The sequence below is a fragment of the Brachyhypopomus gauderio genome, chromosome 17 (genome assembly GCF_052324685.1).
Source record: "Brachyhypopomus gauderio isolate BG-103 chromosome 17, BGAUD_0.2, whole genome shotgun sequence".
Taxonomy (NCBI): Eukaryota; Metazoa; Chordata; class Actinopteri; order Gymnotiformes; family Hypopomidae; genus Brachyhypopomus; species Brachyhypopomus gauderio.
Window position 1 is genome coordinate 12,644,176 of NC_135227.1, and position 20,650 is coordinate 12,664,825.

General features: G+C 39.4%; 4 protein-coding genes across 8 annotated transcripts in view; 2 read left to right on the forward strand and 2 right to left on the reverse strand.

The window, feature by feature from the left end:
• Positions 1-5,968, reverse strand: part of wdr25 (WD repeat domain 25) — a 27,108-nt gene extending 21,140 nt beyond the window's left edge. The window contains exon 1 of the mRNA XM_076979197.1: positions 4,681-5,968. Coding sequence (XP_076835312.1) covers positions 4,681-5,295 — 615 coding nt within the window. The 5' untranslated portion in view covers positions 5,296-5,968. The remainder of the gene's footprint in view (positions 1-4,680) is intronic.
• Positions 5,969-6,038: 70 nt separating this feature from the next.
• Positions 6,039-11,991, forward strand: wars1 (tryptophanyl-tRNA synthetase 1). 2 transcript variants are annotated; one of them, XM_076979198.1, is made up of 11 exons: positions 6,039-6,124; positions 6,505-6,621; positions 6,739-6,949; positions 7,095-7,203; positions 7,296-7,415; positions 7,814-7,996; positions 8,737-8,837; positions 8,999-9,111; positions 9,570-9,743; positions 9,916-10,056; positions 10,175-11,991. In XM_076979198.1, the coding sequence occupies exons 2-11, from the start codon at positions 6,508-6,510 to the stop codon at positions 10,331-10,333; spliced, it is 1,425 nt and encodes a 474-aa protein (XP_076835313.1). In that variant the 5' UTR covers positions 6,039-6,124; positions 6,505-6,507; the 3' UTR covers positions 10,334-11,991. The 2 variants fall into 2 exon arrangements, with proteins under 2 accessions (XP_076835313.1, XP_076835314.1); XM_076979199.1 differs by having other exon boundaries at positions 6,041-6,124; positions 6,501-6,621.
• Positions 10,367-13,761, reverse strand: slc25a47b (solute carrier family 25 member 47b). Of its 2 annotated transcripts, none has more exons than XM_076979203.1 (6): positions 13,617-13,761; positions 13,240-13,283; positions 13,084-13,155; positions 12,822-13,004; positions 12,185-12,449; positions 10,367-11,959 (listed from the first exon to the last, which is right to left on the reverse strand). In XM_076979203.1, exons 1-6 carry the CDS (start codon positions 13,651-13,653, stop codon positions 11,682-11,684), a joined length of 879 nt encoding a protein of 292 aa, XP_076835318.1. In that variant the 5' UTR covers positions 13,654-13,761; the 3' UTR covers positions 10,367-11,681. The 2 variants fall into 2 exon arrangements, with proteins under 2 accessions (XP_076835318.1, XP_076835319.1); XM_076979204.1 differs by lacking the exon at positions 13,617-13,761 and adding an exon at positions 13,471-13,521.
• A 548-nt stretch (positions 13,762-14,309) lies between these two features.
• slc25a29l (solute carrier family 25 member 29-like) lies at positions 14,310-20,261 on the forward strand. 3 transcript variants are annotated; one of them, XM_076979201.1, is made up of 5 exons: positions 14,310-14,652; positions 15,745-15,788; positions 16,853-16,911; positions 17,187-17,270; positions 17,895-20,261. In XM_076979201.1, the coding sequence occupies exons 3-5, from the start codon at positions 16,885-16,887 to the stop codon at positions 18,660-18,662; spliced, it is 879 nt and encodes a 292-aa protein (XP_076835316.1). In that variant the 5' UTR covers positions 14,310-14,652; positions 15,745-15,788; positions 16,853-16,884; the 3' UTR covers positions 18,663-20,261. The 3 variants fall into 3 exon arrangements, with proteins under 3 accessions (XP_076835316.1, XP_076835317.1, XP_076835315.1); XM_076979202.1 differs by having other exon boundaries at positions 16,853-16,896; XM_076979200.1 differs by lacking the exon at positions 16,853-16,911.
• Positions 20,262-20,650: the final 389 nt, after the last annotated feature.

Here is a 20,650-nt window from a genome sequence, read left to right on the forward strand (position 1 = left end):
TTTCTGACATTAAACATCTTCTATATGGCATGCAGTTTTCTCCTTCCTGTTTTCTCAGACAGCAAGGTGCCAAGACTGTATACACGAAGTGCTACTGCAAACAGAATATGCTATGAATTGATTTTCAGTACACCAATACACTGAGTAATGACGCATTGATTTTATTAATGTGTTGATTTGAACATGGAAACGGAACAGGTAACATGGATACGGAACAGGTAACATGGATACGGAACAGGTAACATGGAAACAGAACAGGTAATCAAGCTGTGCAGCACAAATCTCCTCTCAAAAATCCAACAACTCTGCAGTGTTTATGATTCAATACATAGGGGATTTATGGCTGAGACTGATTACAGTGTGCATTTAAAAATATTCTTCCAATAATTCATGAATTGAAGCTTGTGGGAACTGCATAGCTTGCATGATTAAATCACTACCCTGATTGACTGTGAGATGACTTGCAAGAAAATGGTGTCAGTTTTGTCAGACTACATGGACAGATGTGATAGACACTGTTACAGTCAAAACATACTCACTGATTATAAGGTCAGAGAATGACATTTGATGTGTAACATTTTTTTCGTTCATAACCTTTTTGGTTCTTTTAAAAATTGTCCATATATTTTCAGATCATTTCTAACTCTCTCATAATGTTTGCCAAGAAATGGTTCTGCTATAGCCATTTCCTGGCAGCCTCCCTTGGTAAAGAATTAAAATAGATATACAGATGACATCAGTTTAATAATTCATGCATACCTCAATTTGCAATCCAAATTAAAACTAATATACAGTAGATAAGTACATTAAATAAATGTACATGTCTGGAGTTTTCATTTCTAAAAGTCTGTCACATCAGGGAGTCTAGATAAAACACAAACGAACTCACAAGAGACCTCAGAGGACAGGTGATTCTAGTCTGGTTTATAGACGCAGAGTTATGGCAAACAGCCATTGTGAAGCATCCATCTCAAGCGTATACAGTGTTTAACTCCATTACGTTTATAACCCCAGCTTAAGCCCTGACCAATTACTACAGTCAGGTCAGAGATCTATTGCACCTCCAGCAGAGTCTGAATGAAAACCCTCCTGGCAGAGATAGACTACACGGACACTCTGTCCACTGACGCTGGCATACTGAGACTATTAGACAAATAGCTCCTGTCCGAGATTCATATAAACATTCTCATAGCACACTGCCTGCCTCCCACACTGAGCCTGGAGCTATTCCAGAGAGAGTTACTCTGGTATGGGTCCTGTTCTCTCGGGCGTTTGTCTAATCCTGCCTGCGGCCCATACGGTATCGGTTCTGCTGGCCTGTTTCTCAGTCACACTACAAAGCTGACATTCAGTACTGGGGACAGAATGAGGCGGCATGTTTTAATCTGGACCAGAAATCTCATAGGCATTTTCTTTTTCTGTGTGTCCTTCTCAACTTCATCCACTCATTCTTTTTTTTTTTACCGTTCAAAGGAATGAAAGTGAATGAATGATTTTGGGGGAAGATCAAAACAAAGTATTGTTTATTTATATTTTTATGGCCCAAAACAGGAAATAAATCAACCATAATTTGTTGTACAATGGCAATAAAAATTGCACAGAACATCTGACTATTAGATTAAACAAATAAACCAACCAACCAACCAAATCAATTGAGGTTGTGGTAGGGTCAATTAAAATAGCCATTGGCTCTTTTGTAGTTGTTAACCATAAACAACCATAAATTTTGTACAAACAATTAGTATTGTTGTAGTTTACATTAACCAGAAAATGAGAGGCAATAAATATGGTGCAACCCAGGGACTCATTTTACAACACATTTCAGACAATTGCCGAATTCAGTACACTTCGCTGGAACATGGCTCAGCTCCTGAATTCTGCTTTCTGCTATTCGAGCAGGCCAGAGTCTTAATGACTGATCAATGGACCGGCATACGTGTCTCAGTCAGAAACAACTGGTGCAATGCCATTCTGAGCATGTCAAAATCTTGCACTGGTCACTTTAACCTTCTTGCCATATTCTGTAGGCTAAATCATCCCACTCTGATGAATTCTGTCATCCTTGCTGAAAATATTCCCTCTCAGGTAAACAGGTGTGCTACACAGCAGCGGGTGCCTCATCTAGTTATTCAGCATACACCACAAAGTGAGCTTGTTTCATGGCTAATTTTATCTTACTGTGCCTACCTGCAAATAGCAACACATCTTAATCGTAGCAGCTCAGTATGTTCTACTGTAAATAAGAAAGAAGAAATAGACTTTGGCTGATTAAAACCATCATACTTGGGAATGGGATATCTTTCCACAAACTGTATTGCAAAAAGCACTACATTGAAAACGTAGCATTCAGTAGAGTTCACAAATACCTTTAAACAATCAAACCCCCAAATCTATGCTAACCTAATGCTAATATTGTACAAATACATTATAAGCATTTTAATAATGAACATAACCCAATAAATAGCCTCAATGGTGGGCTGCATTTAAATCAAAACAATTTTTCCCCAATCTGAACTCTACCTCATACCTGTCCCCCAAAGTTGAGGTTTTCAAAAATCCTAGTAGCCATGCCATCACCTCCACAGAACAACTGTGACCTGCACCTAAACATCAAAGTCACACACCCACTTTTGGTACAGTCCTGCAAGCTTTTATTAAAAGCATCGGTTGCCTCATAAACCTAGTTTGGCTTTATGACTGCCTGCTCCTCTTCATTATTAAAAATCTGCACAAATCCAAGTAGGCTATGCCCTTGAGGCTGTGGCAAGCACTTCCAAGTCCAGAGCCCACTAGTTCCAAAAGCTTTGTGCTAGATAACAATTACATTTCAACCAGACCTAGCAGTCACTTGATCAGCTTCTATCCCTCAGCCGAGCACACGGCTTACCAGCAAGACACATCAACCACACACCCTTCATCTGGTTTCATTTATCCTGCCACAAGCAATTTATTAAACTCCTTCACTGCAGCTAAATGAGGACCAATCGTCCTCTGGCAGCCCTTAGGGGGGCGCATGCCCTCTGGGCACTGCCTAAACCGGGTGGGTGGTCTGAAGGAAAAGCCTAGCTAATGATGTGTATTTCCTATGGGTCTGTGTTAGCAAGCAGAATGCAGCTTTGAAGCCCTCTGAGCATCAGATCCATCCCATCCCCTGTGTTTCATTATTGAACACTGCACAGCACAGAGACGGCATCAGAGGATGTGGTGCGGCTCGTATCCTGGAGAGAGACAGGATCAAGCAACACCCTAATGAAATTCAAGGAATAAAACAGAAGAAAAGGATGAATTTTGAAATCACAGGTGTCAATATAAAATTTCTGACTAAAGAAAACATCATTTGTATGATTTAGATGTAGAGAATTTAAAGTGTTTTGCTTACATCTAGGCATACTGAGTGATAATATATTACATTTTTTTTATTACAAAATTCTCCATTAACATAATATTCCTCACCTTAATCTGACATACAACAAGCTATCAGAGTGAATTCTAGTATCCGCAAAGAAGAACACTGCCCTTCAGTGGCAAATACAGCACAGGACAGTACAAATATAACACAGAACATTATACCGGAGACTAGCTACATCATCTTTAGCCAGGAAACGTAAAGCATATTTATATGCTAAGCAAAAGTCATGAGAATGGAGAATACGCCCCTGTTGGTAATGTTTTCCTTCCCTGGCTTCTTAAGGCGGAGTCATGAGTAAATTGCACCTTCTTTCATCAGCTTGCTAATGTGCTTGGGGTAATTGAAAGTAGATTGGTATTCCTATTATCAATTATAGAGGAACTTCTGTAGCCATGGTGATAGTGATGTAGCTATTCCGGTTACTAATGGGGGAATTCATTACAACGAGCATTGCATCTTGTTAGAGGAAGTGCTAAAAAAGACCCCCATTACTCATGGGTGTGAGACAGGCTCTCCACACTGCTTCCAAAATAAACAGTTAAAGAACCTTAGCACATTGCATGAAAACTCATTACTGTGAAACCCTGACAATTGGTTAATATGGTTCACAGGTAACTCAACCTGAGAAAGATATTGGATGAGCTGCTGTGCATGTGAATGAAATGGTATCCCACCAGTGCTGTCCACACAAATCACACCATCTGTTCAGCATTGCTCAGCTTGCTACCTGAATAGGTATGTTTGAGGGAGTAAACCTGTGTGAATTGGCTAAACCTTACATGAATATTTAGATTGTTAGCCTAATTACCCATATCTCATATGGTAGCACGGGATCTTCTAAATCACAAGAGAACACAACATGCTCTAGACGGAATACTTCGTCATCTGCACCTGTATTTCTCAGCTTGACCTTTCCCCAGGATATCCCCCTGAAAAGCCCCTACTCTCCTGATGAACCATGAAGACAACATTTGTGGTCCAGAGAGGATTAAGCATCTCTCGGGTTATGACACAAATAACTTGACAATGACAGGAGCTGATACAAATCGTTACAGAGCAACACTGCTCTGCATTAACAGGCTGCATTATAAGAAAAGTAGCATTTCATTCTGGTGAAGATAGATTATACTTAAATAACGCCAGCACAAACACCAGTGGTACATTTCCATAAGGAAAATGTAGCACATTTCTCACAATCTAAATAGTACAGCTGTAAAAATGTAGGCAGCTCATAATAAATCTCAAACTGCCCAACATAAGGTCAAACGTACCTTGAAGGTCTTGTCCATGGAGGCAGAGAGCAGCAGATGGCTGAGAGGAGGCACAGGACACCACTGCACTGTGTTGACTGGGCCCTCATGGGCCTGAAGATGATGCTGGACAAATCTGGGCAACTCTGTCCTTCCTCTTTTCCTTTCTAGAAATGGACGTACTCTCTCTGACACCTCTGAGAAAAGACGACGGGAACTTGTGGCCTGTAATTCTAACAAACTTTCTTCATTGACCTGTGGAGACGCTGCCGGTGTGGTTATCCGTTGTCTCTTGGACACGTAGGGTTTCAGCCCAGCTGGGGTGGATCTCTTTGCATTCATAGAGGCAGTACCTGCTACTGGCAGCAAGGAAGGGCATACTGCTCCTTGAATGCGTTCAGATGTAGGCTTATTTGGATGCCAGTGTGCAGATGCAAGGTGTCTGTAAGGTCCTGAGGCCGCTGTATGCGGTTCTGTTTTATCCGTATAATATGGGAGGTCGTAATTAGGCCTCGTCGAGTTTGATACAAGGTTCTGTTCTGTTGTTTCACACTCAAGCAGGCTCCCAGTGAAGGGCTCCTCTATCACTAAAGTGTCCTCACTGTCAGAATCATCATAAGACACTAATGCCTTCATGGCAAGGAAGACGTTTTTTAAGTTAAAACAAATTGAGATAAAAAAAAAATATATATATATATATATAACTAAAAATATATAGCTACCACATCACGAAAGTTAGGATTTTGTACCGGGTGGAAAATGTTGCCATCTGTTGGAAAGACTGCAAAACACTATTTTAAACAACGAGATGAAATTCAAGATTATGCCAGAACTACAGGTCCGTCCACATATACCTGTACTGTCATATGTAAGCAGAATCCCCTCAATATTAAAGTTAGTGTCTCTAAATGAGCTTGGCAGCACCAGTACAAAAATACCTTAGGCAGCTAGGTCTTTCACCAAATATTTGTCTCCAAAGATTCTGATTCCCAGCTGACGACTAAACTAAACCATAGCACAGACTTCGTAAGATTTCGCTGGCTTTCTGTTCAAGTAAGGGATCAACATTAGGCAAGAGAGAAATGCATTAGTACGTTCTCGTACCAACAAGCGTTTTCAAAACTGCACTGCTCAGTCTTTGAGGAAACGCACACGACGCTCGTGTAAACATTCAGTCAAAATAAAAGTCATGAGGTTATGTTTACCTGTCTATTTTGTTCACATATATCACAATATATACACATCTATAAATATACACATAAAAGTTTCAAATGAAAATGAAGAATATACCACACTAAATATTAGAATATCTGTAGCAACCGTTATATTTATGTGACTGTTGATAGTGACGCGGAACTATTTTGTAGCTACTTGTTTCAGACGGACACATTGCAATGAGACACCTCGTTAAATCTGATGCAAGTTGAATGAATCGGAGCGTAAGTAGTTCGTCAAACTCGAAACGGTACGTATCTTACTGACTCTCAGCCTCTTTTTAATACATTACTTTACAATCTAAACATTACTTAATATTTGTAAGTGTCATTTTGCCTGTTAAAAGTTGTTTGGCAGAACACTGACCAATGTTTCGAGGTTGGTATAATAGATAGCAGGCTACGTAGGGCTGCGTTCATGTTAGTTCACATATGGGTAAACTGCTGAACGAGAGCTGGGTGGTTGCACCGCTGCACCGTTCGCCTTTGTGCTCCTAGTACTTTTATATAAATATGTTTCATCATTATATCCATAAGCATTTGGTCACATGGCTGCCAGGGTAAAACTAGCAAGCTAGATTGTCGTTGAACTGAAAGCCCTGAACATGACGTCGTACTCTTGTCAAGGTAGAAAATGACAGATCATCAAGGACTTGGCTCACCTGATCACACAGCCTTCGACCTTCACCAAAAGCTGACTGCACAAGGAGAAAAAGTCCGAACCTTGAAATCTGAAAAGGCCCCAAAAGTACGGAATGGCAAAAGCCTCTTATAATTACCACCACAAATGCCCCAGATGTTAACCACTTACTGAATAATTGTTCCATAGTCAGGTTAAGTAATTAATTTCCTTATTTTTGTCAAGGCTGAGATCGATGCTGCTGTACAGGTGCTTCTGAAACTTAAAGAAGACTATAAAACAGTCACTGGTCAAGATTACAAGGCTGGCTCTCCACCAACCAGCACGATCGTTTCAAACAGTAATGGCCCTGCGGTAGAGGATGGTGACGACCAGGTGGACCCCTGGAACGTGTCAACAACTAGTGCCAAAGGAGTGGACTATGACAAGCTCATCCGTGAGTTGTAATATTACAAAGATTCCATGTGCTTTTAAAAAAATCGAGATTTGTGCATCTGATAAATCATGAATACATTTGAGTTTTAAACTGAGCAACTACTTTTGCCATATTAAAATTATTTATTTTCTCTCATTGTTCACAGTTAGATTCGGCAGCAGTAAAATTGATCAAGATCTGATCGACAGAATAGGCAGAATCACTGGACAGACTCCTCACCACTTTCTCCGCCGTGGAATCTTCTTCTCGCATAGGTTTGCCTGAGGCCAAAAGTTAAGCTGTAATTAATGTTGGCATCAAACCTGCTACAGAATGAAAGCATTTCTCTCTTCTGGTTGTCTTCCAGAGACATGCATCAGGTCCTGGACGCCTATGAGAAGAAGAAGTCTTTCTTTCTATACACCGGCAGAGGGCCTTCATCGGGATCATTGCACGTCGGCCATCTTATCCCCTTCATTTTCACCAAGTGAGAATGTTTACTGTCTCTCAGTATGCACTGCAAACTAAACCATAACATTTTTGTGTTTGACATAGTGTTTGACATTACTTTTTGTTCTACAGCTAGTAACATTGACTTAGATAAAAAAAAAACAACTAAGCTAAACTAATTTATGTCTAAACTTTAAAGAATAAAAGTTGTACAAATGTCTTTTGAGAGAACATTTTTTCCCTGAGACAGTGGTTTAACATTGGTGTGACAGTACATTCAGTGGAATGACTCTGTACGTTTGACCAAAGTGTCAGAACAATGAACTGTGCCAGAGAAACGATCTGTCATCATTGGCTTAAAGTCTCAAGATTAGAAATTAATTTGCCAGATTTAATGTTGACCATAAAAATGCGAAATGTTTGCTTGTTTGACAGATGGCTTCAGGATGTGTTTGACGTGCCTCTAGTCATTCAGCTGACTGATGATGAGAAGTACCTGTGGAAGGATCTGACCCAGGAGGAGTGCTATCGGTTTGCTGTGGAAAATGCTAAAGACGTGATCGCCTGTGGTTTCGATGTCAACAAAACATTTATCTTCTCTGACTTTGACTATATGGGGTAAGGCCAGTTGTAGTTTCAGTAGTATTTTGTACATTGTGCTTTCCCTCTGCAGTTATGGGGTTTTGTTAAAACCAGTAAATGATTTTGTATTGTAACAAAAAATATGAAACTCAGTTAGCTGGCTTTAATGGTTCATAGAGATAATTATGGGGAAATAATTGTCTTCATTTGTCCCATGCTAGCATTAATCTATAGAAAAAAAGTATTGTTATTCATTGGAAGACATACGAATAGTTATCTTAAATTTGTCATACTTTTGTCATGGTTGAAAATGTATGCAAATGCAGTGACAGAGGTAAGCACTTATACGTTCACAAAACGCATCATAAACATCAGAGCGTGTGGATGACGTCTGTGAGGTAGCACATTTGACAGACAGCCCAAAAATACACTACAATGCTAAGTGTCCTGTCCTATTTGTCAGAAAGTGTTATTAATATGAATAATCTCCCTGATAATATGCAAATTGTCTGTTTTCTGACATAAGTAAATAAAAAACAAGTCACTAAATATTGTCATTTAAAAAAGCTGTAGACTAGTTAAGATGAAACAGGAGGAATACAGTTAAGTCTTGATAGGTGGGCACATGCAACATCATAGCACATCGGTACCTGATCCTTGTTTTCATGCAGAGCCTTGTTCGTTAGACATTCAGGATCCAGCATTCTAAAGTCTATTCTGTACTGCAGTTGTCTGTGTTTGTGATGTGCTTAACTGAATATACCTGTGTCCTTCAGCATGAGCCCAGCATTCTATAGAAATGTTGTGAAAATACAGAAGCATGTGACATTTAATCAAGTTAAAGGCATCTTTGGATTTACGGACAGTGACTGCATTGGTAAGAACGCCTCTTAATACCTGTAGAACAGTTTCTGATTTTAAAACTACTCCTTTTGTTTGCTGCAAGCCAAAATAAAGGGATAATGGCCTTCTAGGCAACCAAGCGTGTTTGCTGCTGTTCGCTTCTCCTGTCAGTTTCCTCCATTCTTTTATTTCAAGGGAAGGTCAGCTTTCCTGCAATACAAGCAGCGCCTTCCTTCAGCAGTTCATTCCCACAGATTTTCAATGAAAGGAAGGATTTACACTGTCTCATCCCCTGTGCTATTGACCAGGTCAGTAAAAGTGGGAGGGGGTTGTTAAACTGCTTAAGAAGCTAAATGTAGATATTAAACACGAGACTTACAGATACTCTGGGTTCTGGGATTACTGTTTTACCATTGCTGGCCACATTACATTTGATACAAAGCTACATTTGATACAAAAGCAAATTTAGTTGGGTGGGTTGTCAATATTGCTAGTAGAGGATTTAGTAAGGACAGTAGTGTTTGGGCAAGGCTATCATAAATGGTTTATTTTTCATAAAAAAGAGAAGTCTCCTAAATGTGTACCTATTCCCTCAAATACAATAAAGAATTAATTTGACCTCTCCCCTGAGAAAAAGACCAACATAACTAAAATGAACTACACATTAAGTAAAACAGAAGTTAGGTTTTACATTTCAATTAACTTAAGGGCTAATACATAGACCTGCATAGGCACATATTAACTGCAAGAATTTCTATTGCTTCAGGACCCATATTTCCGAATGACCAGAGATGTAGCACCCCGGATAAACTACCCCAAACCTGCTCTGATGCACTCAACCTTCTTCCCTGCTTTGCAAGGAGCTCAAACCAAAATGAGTGCCAGTGACCCCAACTCCTCCATCTTCCTCACAGACACACCCAAACAGATCAAGAACAAGGTAGACTCGCTTATCCATACTCTAGTTCCAAGACTGTTTACCAGTGAATATTTTTTAGTGTAATCACACTGAATTTTTAGTGACTTGTAAGAATTGTAAATTGTATCTTCCTAAGTGACAAAAAAGTTTCAGTGATCTTTAGAGGCTGATTGTGAGCTACCATTGTATTCAGATCAACAAGCATGCATTTTCCGGTGGAAAAGACACTATAGAGGAACACCGGAAGTATGGAGGAAACCCAGACGTGGATGTATCATTCATGTACCTAACCTTCTTCATGGAGGACGACAGTCGGTTGGAGAAGATCAGACAGGTGAATGAACATTTCTTGCAGTTTCCTCAAACCTCTATATGGTGAAAGCCCATACATAAGGTCCCCAAGAAAGCAATAACATTGTTACTAAAAGATTTTTTTGGTATTGTTGTTTCAGGACTATACCAGTGGAGCATTGCTGACTGGTGAACTGAAGAAGTGTCTGATCGAGACCCTTCAGCCTATGATCGCAGCTCACCAAGAGAGGCGCAAGCAAGTAACAGATGAACTGGTCAAGCAGTTTATGACCCCACGAAAGCTAGACTTCAACTTTTAATTTGAAGGGGAAAAAATGAGACACGGAAAGGACTGTTGGCTGTCATTTTAATCACGCTTTAACTTAAGTGCAGTAATCAAATGGACATAATTTATAATCCATAAGGTCCAGTCATACACTCATTCTGTTGTTAAAACTGAAACATGACAAAAATATCAATGTAAAAGCATCAAAACAATGCTGTCCAACATGAACAAATGTCAAATAAAATGAGTAAACGACCACACTGCAACTGCTCCTGCACTTACCTCACAAACTAACAGACAAATCTACAAGGTAATGCCTTGATGCAATACCTAGGACTGCATCTGGACTTTAGGCCCAGATTTGAACGCCACTGGTACAAACATAAATTTGTTGATACAATTACATGAGTGTTTATGAATTACATAATTGTTCTTAGCTCCTGGTGTAGTTTAAGCATCATTTGAAAAGTCTAATCCTGCCTTCATGAAAATGCCACAATGGTTTGTACATAATGTTACCAGAGTCATGGATGAACCGACCAGAGCAGAAAGGATGATCAAGATGGTTCAAGATGATTAAAAAGATCCGACTTGAAATGTACCGTACTTGAAATTAACACTGTGTGGAAAAACAAACATATTATATATATATATATATATAAATTCCCTTAAACCCAGTTTTAATAGGGGCCACCAGCCCAACGATGGCTCAGAATGTAATGTTTTATTTGTTGGTTTATTTGGAAGCCCCTGATGTTGCCTAATGGAATGTTGTATTCACCCCAAAATGATGATGCTGTAGATCAAAGGCAACAGTCTTTGAACTGGCTTTGACTAAACTGAAGGAAAAATTAAATAAATATGCAGAAAAATCTGGACTGAAGTGTTAGGATCTTCAAGCTTCAAATTTGCATAAAATAACCCTTCATAACATTTCCTAGCAAGATTGTTACTGGCTTCGACAAATTAAATAGCACGTTATTACATTTAAAAGCCACAATACATAATGAAAGAAAATTTAACACAGTAATTTACACCAAATCCACTCTTCACTCTCAAAACTGCATATTCACTAAAAATCTTTCACTTTGATAATGTATCCAAAGTATCTGGCACTGCTTATCCAAAATTCTCCCAACTCAACCTTCAGAGAAGCGCTGCTGAAGGTAGTCACCGCAAATCCTAAATCAGTTTCAACATCAGACCAGATCACCTTCAAGTTACTTTTCCTCCAGGGAACATTATCTACTTCAGATTGACATGCCACTGTTTTCACAGTCAGTAGTGCAACACCTGATGCTGAAAGACCATGATATGTCCCTGATCTACAACCATTCATGCATAACACATGATGTATGACGACCACTGTACCAGAGTATGTCCTATGATTCAGTTCGCAGAAAGCGGATTATCAGCTCATACATGGCAAAAACAGCCATGTTGACTGGAAATGCACGGATGCAGTTGAGGCTAAGGCCTTTGAACAGAACGCCAGGTCCCTCTCTCCGCACACTCTCGCTTATGCAGTGAAAGAATCCTCTGTAGTGCCTCTTGTCCATACCATCAGTCTGTAAGCGGGACTTTATCACATCCATGGGGGTCCCAATACACCAGCCGCACATGCCTGCTATTCCCCCAGCAAACAGTACCACCTTCCACTCTGAAACAATGTCCATATGTGCATCAGATTCCCCCCTCCCCCAAAAAAACATTTATGTATTTATTAATTTATTTAATTTACTTTCGGGGCTGAAAATTTGAATGTCAAATTACAGTAAAGATGGCAGTGGATTGTAAATTCTATGGTCACACTAAGTTGATAAGTTGAAACGTAATAAAAATTCTCAATGTGAACTCTCAATATAGTGTTTGTGTGAAACGTTACCTGGCTGAACATGCTTGTCTGGAGACAACCATTCACAGAGAGAGTAATAGACAAGGAAGTAGGTGGCAAAAGAAGGGCCATCCCGCAATGCCAAGGCACTGGCTCCTTTATAAAGACCCAGGACACCCTCCTCATGGGCAATGGTGAAGAGGCAGTGCACAGGCCCCCTGTATTTAGCTTTGGCTTTCAGGTCAGATCCCAAATACGGCTCAGTCTGACACTGGAGACGTACTTTCACTATGTCTGCAGGAGACATTACTGACACCTTAAACAAATGAGAATTTGGATACGACGCCTACATTAGCTGTTGTAAAAACAATTTCTTTGCTGACAAATACTGGGTGTTCTAAATCCTTAAAGCATATTTTGATATCTTTTCAATAGAAATTCCAAATAATATTGTCTGGTATGAACCAAATAACTGATGCAAGTTTAAAAATCAATTTAGGAGCAACAACCATTTATCATCTTTATGTAAACATAGAAAAAATTAAACGCTAAGCCATATTTGATCTCTAGAACATTTATATACTTCATGCATCATCAACTTTATTGTATATTTGCGGTAACTCACTAAATGGAATCTTAATCTTATAGCTTGGTGTCTTTAGTAGTAAAAAGTAGTTGAATTGGGTACCTGAGCAATTCCTGCAGCTAAACCTGACAGAAATATATCAAACTTAGCATTGGGAGCATCAGCACTTCTACAACGCAGCTGGCGGAAGACCTGAAGAACATTTCTGTATGTGCCAAACAACACAGAAGAGGTGATGGAGACGGTGGTCATGGGCATGGACATGCCCTTGTAGAAACCATAAACCTGTGAAGCACAGTATGAATTTACTCTGGGTAAAATAAATAAATGATAATAATAATGTTGCCCATCAATGAATACATACCCCTTCATGTCTGCAGGTTGTGTGAATGCACTGCCAGATGCCAATGGGTTTTCTCTGTGTCTGTATCCTGACCTAAGTAAATCGAAAAGCATCAACAAACCACGTTTCTGGGCAGCACACAGTAATAAATATGCACAGGGTAAGGAAAATATGTACCTTAACAGTGTCGAGAGGATAGCCAACTGCCACTCCAAATGCACCTATACACAAATCATGACAAATATCACACAATCACCTATACAATAGCAATGTTTTAAACATATATAATATACCAAAGCTAACCAGCCTGGTTTCGACTAGACCATTAGTAATAACACACATCTAACTGAGCTGTATCAGGTTATAACAGATGTACATGTCCATGTAGTCAGTCACACATTCACTCACACCAGCGTGTTGCACCAGCCACGACTCCCTCTCCCACTGACAGCCACCCTAACCCAGTAACTTTAGTTACTCTTCGCGTCATTACACCAAACCACTACTTTAGATACACGACCAAACACTCAGCAAATGGGTACTTGTATACGCACCTCCAACGGAACCGGCAACGAAGTCTGCCAGATGCATCCTCGCTCTCTACGAACAGCAGGAGTGCAGATGGCTAGCAGGCTAACTGGCTAACGTAAACTTTGACCTCTGACGTCAGAGAGAACGCGCGCGGAACACGCACGTGGTGGTGACGTGCTCTTCTGTACTAGTTCTAATGGGACGTGTAGCTGTCCAGCTAATGTAATGCACATTCCATCAAACGGTGGATAATGTTAAAATGTTTGTACCTGTAGTACTAGATAGCTATGATAGCCAGCTGAGTACCTAACGTTTTGAGTGTCTCGTATGCTGCGTGAAGATATATAAAGTTAGCGAGCTGCTGGTTGGCTATAAGAGATATCATTGACTGTGCTCTTTCATAGGCATGCATTAATAACCATAAACAAAAAAACTTTTTTTTTCTTTGCTTGATTTTTTCACATATCAACTGACAGCCTGCGATTTTATCTGTATTTTACCTTGCTCTAGCTACGACTGACTCCGTTATGAACTACATTAAGCTGGTCCTTGAAACCTGTTAATATGTAACTAACGAAGTTACATTGCAATTAATTGGCGAGTGCCGTGAAGTAAAAGCAGAGTGAAGAAGAACCGCACGCGCGCAGGGGCGTCGCCTCCGCGCGCAGCCTCCATTGGTCGGAGCGCGTGCTTAAATATGGCCCAGCCCGCTCCATTCAGAAAGTACCAAAATAGCGGCCACTCGAGACAGGCGTGCAACCAAAGTCGGGTTGTCGTTTGGCTGTGCAGTGAACTTGCTCTTTGAAATAATAGGTGATCCTGTACAAATTCTTGTAAAACAAAAATCGAAATATTACAGAGGGGAAGCTAGCCAAAACACTAGCTGCTTATATAACTATCTAGCTACTATATTAATATTTTTTTATAGATTGTGCTAGAATTTTTCTATAGTGTGTCAGCATTTCGGATTTTTTGTGTGTGTGTTTGTGAACTGGGATTTCAATCACTTGAAGTGAAACTAAGGTATGGCATTGGATTTTGTTGCAGGGTGCATGGGAGGTAAGTGAAAACCACAAAAATCATGTAGTTGTAACAAAATAAAAAAATCACTTTATTCGGCTCGCTAGCGTATTGCATATCGGGGACTTGCCTGGTTATTCCATTGTTGATGGTGTAGTCTGGCCTAAGAAGACTATAGCTCTCTCTCTCTATATATATATGCTATATATATATATATATATATATATATATATATATATATATATATATATATATATATATATATATATATATATAGCACGTTAATGTGCAAAGCTTAAAAAGTAATCCTGTTGTAAAATGTAAGTTGCAATTATATATATTGTCAACAAAATTTCAGAAGTTTTCTTACTAGCCGTGACTGCATTTGAACCTTTATTTAGCTAAATCTGAGCTTTGTTGCCGTAACCTGCACACTTTACACTGCACATCTAGGCCTGTATCACGGAGAGTAAAACAGATTACGTTTTATTTGCTGACGTTATACGTCACACCTCAGATTAAAATTACTGTAACTAACGTTGTATCTCATATACTCAATGTGGCAATCAACACAATCGTATATTACTAATATTACTAATTACACAGATATTACTAATTAAAGGCTACTCACCGGCAATAACAAAAATATAGACTATATTTATTCGGAAAGATATCACGTATTATAAACGATGTTCCTGCGTCAGTTTTCACTTCAGTTCGCCCTCTTCACATATTTTACTGTGAGCCAATGGCATTTCGCGGTCTTCATCTGCCTACTGCGGGCTCAAAGCGCGCTCTCGTTGCCTCACACTTATGACGCAGGTGTTTTAATGACAGGCTTTCTCCAGGCTCAAGGGCAGCCGGGTTCTGGCGCTGTGCATAACAGCGACAGGTCAAACAAGCTTTACATTTAGGCTTCAGGCACCATTCTGTATGTAGGTACCCTCGGTCCTCACGCTTAGGCTACCCTTAGTTTCAAATGACTATTCTTTGCCATCTTATCCAACCAAACCATGCAGACAATTTTCTACCCCAGTTACATTGCCCCAAAGCCTTTTAGTTGAAGGTACTAACTCCATAGTTCTCTACCCTTTTTTCACACTAGAATGGCAATGTCTTGATTTATTACAGGTGCTGCAGGTGTATTGGTTGGACATCCTTTTGACACTGTTAAGGTGGGTTCAAGATTCATTTCAGTTATTCCAATCTGAACATAAATAAAAACAAACTGAGATCAAAGCTAGCATCATCATCAAAACATGTACTCTGTTCAGTTTGTGTTTGACAATAGCCAAACAGTGTTATGAAGTTCCTTTTAAAAAGTTTATACATACCTATGTATAAATATTATATATACATATGCTGGCTCAAGGTTGTGTGTATGGATTACATAGTAACAAGAAAGCATGCACTTTAGCTGAAGTAATTCCATCAGTTTTTATGTTATGTATTTTAATACCTCAGCAGTTTCACATGGTGACCCAAGGTTAGATTAGAATTTTACATATAAACTATTGTTCTTTCTAGAAGGTATTTGAAGTCTAACCTTGCTCATCGAACACTTATGTATGCACAAACCTAAAAGGCCCACATGTTAAAAATAATTGAAATTCTTTTATGAACTCCAGGGTCTGATCTGGAGTAAGTAGGTGCTGGTAAAAACAGATTTTTAGGAGCATGACATTGGAGTGTGTTTGAGATACCAACCACTCATGTATTGCCATGTATTTTGCTCTACAGTTACTTCTGCTGTACCCATCTTTAAATTAAATTGATCTATAAATTGTGTTCTTTGCAATAACATAGCAGTGGAACATTTTTTGGACAGTTCTGGGAAAGGGCAGGATGTTGACAGGATGCTTTATCCGTCTTATAATCTGTCCTGTGCATATGCAAGTCAATAATGTGTATATATATATATTAAAATAACTGAAAAATAAATAATGAAAAAAGTAGCCATGATAAACTTGAAAGTAAAATTTTAAAGCATTAGCTCAACAAAAATGTACAAAACATGTATTTCATTTCAACATCAATTCATCAGCTGATTTGCATCTGTCAAAGTACACAGATGCCAGGTTTACAATAATAATAAAAAAACTAAACTTGACTGCAGCATCAGAGGGGTGGGGGTGGGGGGTACTATGTCCATCTCATAGCCACCTGCCTTTTTCCTTTGCTCATTGTGAACCCTGATTCACGGGCTGTCTTTCACGGCATAAGTGTCACTTTGTTGTAGATGAGGGTGAGGGATTTACAGCCTCTGCACGGATGGGTACCCTAGTAAGTACGGTCAAGGTGAATTTCTCCATTTCCATTCGAACATGGACTGTTTTGGGCTTACATTTAACATAACAGCATCGCTCAGCTACGACATCACACTCAAACCCCCATTTATATCCACTACACTGCCATTCAGAATGTTAAACGTTGCTTTTCCCCCTTTGTTTTGTGTTTTTGATTCATTGTCCTTTCATTTCAATTTTTTTTTCTCATTTACTTTCAGTTCAGCAGTTTTTGGAGCTGACATTCACTCTTAAGTTTGGTTTTAATTGTGGAAAATCAATTTTCAGGTCAGACTGCAGGTTCAAAATGTGGACAAGCCGCTGTATCGTGGAACTTACCACTGTTTCCAGTGTATTGCTCGCCAAGAATCTGTGAGTATGACCTGGGGTCCACTGAGCCTAGATTAATATATTTTTCATGTATGTGGGGTTAACTGAGAGAGGTTCTTGAATAGCAACACTTTAAATAATTTAAAGATTCAGCTTAGTAGGTTCAGACTCTTTTCTATTTGCACATGCTAGGCACACATTTGCATGAAGCACTCACAGCTCTGTCATTGGTGGTATCACTATAAAATTATGGTTGATTTTGACAATGTGGCAGGAGTCTGCCGAGCATAGCAATGCAAGAGACCAAGGACACAGGGGAGCCATGATGGCTAGATGATATCTCAGTACATGGGGTCAATAGGATCGTCATGCATGCAGAGCTAAATTAAGCCTGGGCGACATTCTATCTTGCTTGCTGTCCAGGATAAATGTACAGTTGTGCTTCATGGGGTAAGGGTGAGATTTTGAAGAATTACTTGGATAAAGTAACTTTATATGTGTAATAAAGTAAAAGGGTCTTGGTCTTGATCCAAGAAACGTCCGTGCTGCTTATTCTATTTTTACTTTGCTCAACACGTACTTTGTGCTTGTATGATTTTGTTAGAGCAACATTTCTCTTCTCAAATGTTACTTACATGTTTGTTTAAATTCTTTCTTTGACTACAGGTGTTTGGGCTCTATAAAGGTATTGGGTCCCCCATGATGGGTCTGACGTTTATCAATGCCATTGTATTTGGTGTCCAGGGCAATGCTATGCGCTTGCTGGGGAGAGACACTCCTCTGAACCAGTTTTTGGCAGGTGCAGCAGCTGGTACCATTCAGTGCATCATTTGTTGCCCTATGGAACTAGCCAAGACCCGAATGCAAATGCAGGGTACAGGCGAGAAGAAGTCTTCGAGGAAACTGTACAAGAACTCTCTGGACTGCTTAATTCGGATCTACAATAAGGAAGGAATTCGGGGCATCAACCGTGGCATGCTCACGACTGTTATTCGTGAGACACCAGGTTTTGGGGTCTATTTCCTTTCCTACGATGTGCTGACACGTTCACTGGGCTGTGAACCAGACGATCTCTACATTATTCCAAAGCTCCTCTTTGCAGGTGGCATGTCTGGGATTGCTTCCTGGTTATCCACCTATCCAGTGGATGTTATTAAGTCCCGCCTCCAAGCAGATGGGGTGGGTGGAATCAATAAATACAAAGGTATTAAAGACTGTGTGCATCAGAGCTGGGAGAAAGAGGGCTGGAGAGTATTTACCCGAGGTCTGACCTCCACCCTTCTCAGGGCTTTCCCCGTCAACGCAACCACTTTTGCCACAGTGACCCTGTTCCTCATGTACATGCGAAATGATGGCGGTATGAAAGACTGTGAGCCTGCCCACCAGCTCACACAGCAACCACAACAATCACAGCTCCAAACCACAAGCCTGTGATCGGGCACTCCGACGCACCGTGTTGAGCATTCTCACAGTCTCAACTGGAACCGAACTGACTTTCCATGCCAAACCTCTGAATAAAAGGCCCTTTATATGTTTTTCCTCAACAAAGTTAGAGACTGCATGTATATGCTCTGTCAGAAACACAGTTTTGTTACAATTATCCTTGTAATACTTGTAATATCAGAATAGTAAGGAGAAAACACATGCACACAAAAACAAGCAAGCAAAACACACCCCTAAATCAGCTTTCCAAGAAGCATCTCCCTTGGCAATGAATTTGTACTGGAAACTGGGTTTTACCAGTTGACCCCAAGGCTCCAGCAATGTTTTGCTAAGTTTATCTTTAAAACATGAGTTATGTTATGGCTGCTGTGAACATGTTTACTGGTTTTCTGTGGAAACTTATAATCCATGAATGTATATTGGGTCAGATGGGTGTGACAAGCTAAAATTAGGTCAAATGAGGAGGGGGCAAGAACTGTTCTTAGAAACCCAGTATATGTTCAGCAAAATAAACAACCCACAACCCAGTATGTTAAAACAAATCTAAAAATTTCAGCAAAATTTCACTTTGCTGAACACGTTTAGCTTGTTGAACCCAAATGGAATTTATGCAGTCTTTCTAGACATTGTGTTATCTGCTGATCTACTGAGAGAGCTGGATTTAATGGATTCAGTTTTCAACATAATTTTCATCATGAATGTTTTCATCTCCGTTTTTTCTTCATTGCAATGCGCATTCCAAAGAAGAACAGCTGGATTCCATTTTCCCTTTAAGTGTCTGAAATTTATCACCTTTCTTGTTTCTACACGTTCTGTGTTACATGTTCACTTTTTGCTGCTATGGAGAACCTGGTTGCTTTTCACCTCTGATTTGTTGTAAGTCAGAGACGTGTGGGGATACTGAGATGGTCAAGAGTAAAACAAGCCTATTCAAATTCTTGTACAGTAAACATTTGTGTTACACATCGGTGTGTTACACATCGTTCTGGTTATACGGAACATTTTTCGATATTATGAAATTGTTACAGCAGAGCACTTTAGTGTAAACCTCGTAATTTACTCTATAGTTGTTAGATAAATGTCCATGATGATGGCGGACATGCACCTTATCTATGGAACAACCCTTCCCTTTTAGTTTTTCTTTAATGTTTTTCAGTTTCTCAAGTGTATGTTGCATTGATTTGTTTTGGGGTAGTGCGATCGTATTTTAAATAGTATGTTTGGTTTGGATAACTGGTGTTGTTTCTGCAGCGACTGATTTACAGACACTGTGAGGGAACTGATTGCTACCATTGATACTGCTAATAAAGTAAATAAATAAATAAATAAATAAATATAGAATACCTGCAAGTATAGTAAACACATAGATTATTGTACTGTACTGGGTTGCCACTTTTTGTGGGGAAAGCATTTCCTGATTTCTTGGGTTAATGAATACATCCACTCTGCTATATCAAATATGAAATATGTTGCATCTCTTCCCACACCCCCCCCCTCCCCCAATAAGCTGAAAGACCTTTAAGTAGTCATTGCTACATAGTATGTGTGGTGTATATATTACAGGATTAAAAAAGAATGAAAAAGAATTCACATCAGCTCTCTTCTGTACTTTATGTGAACAGATAGTAATCATGAGGAAATTGACATCTTAAAATTTGAGAACAATTTATGGCTCGTGAGAACTGTATTGTACTAGAAGGTCCTGTCTCCAGTTTCACAAGCTTGGCAAGTTGCCACTAATCTACAACAGGGCTAAACAATCAGGTCACACTGGAACAGTGATATAAAGTAATAGTTAACTTAGTTAGTGGTTCTTAAAACAATATTTAAATATTTACCTAGAAAAAAAATGTAAATCCTGCTCATTTATTATTTATTTACTCATTAGAATGATAAAATCCTACTCTTGTAAAAACACAAATCACTTGAGCTTCAACCAGGAAATGAGAGCCTCAGTTATGCTAAAAAACTACTGGTCC

Bases quoted from the DNA above. Each gene is read 5' to 3' on its own strand.
- slc25a47b (XM_076979203.1), bottom strand. From the start codon at position 13,653: ATGCATCTGGCAGACTTCGTTGCCGGTTCCGTTGGAG. The intron at 13,284-13,616 runs GTGCGTATACAA...ATTTGTGTATAG, and splicing joins CGTTGCCGGTTCCGTTGGAG to GTGCATTTGGAGTGGCAGTT. The intron at 13,005-13,083 runs GTATGTATTCAT...TGTGCTTCACAG, and splicing joins CAACCTGCAGACATGAAGGG to GTTTATGGTTTCTACAAGGG.
- slc25a29l (XM_076979200.1), top strand. From the start codon at position 14,619: ATGGCATTGGATTTTGTTGCAGGGTGCATGGGAG. The intron at 15,789-17,186 runs GTGGGTTCAAGA...ATCAATTTTCAG, and splicing joins ATCCTTTTGACACTGTTAAG to GTCAGACTGCAGGTTCAAAA. The intron at 17,271-17,894 runs GTGAGTATGACC...CTTTGACTACAG, and splicing joins GTATTGCTCGCCAAGAATCT to GTGTTTGGGCTCTATAAAGG.
- wars1 (XM_076979198.1), top strand. From the start codon at position 6,508: ATGACAGATCATCAAGGACTTGGCTCACCTGATCACACAGCCTTCGAC. The intron at 7,997-8,736 runs GTAAGGCCAGTT...TGTGTCCTTCAG, and splicing joins TCTGACTTTGACTATATGGG to CATGAGCCCAGCATTCTATA. The intron at 9,744-9,915 runs GTAGACTCGCTT...CATTGTATTCAG, and splicing joins CCAAACAGATCAAGAACAAG to ATCAACAAGCATGCATTTTC.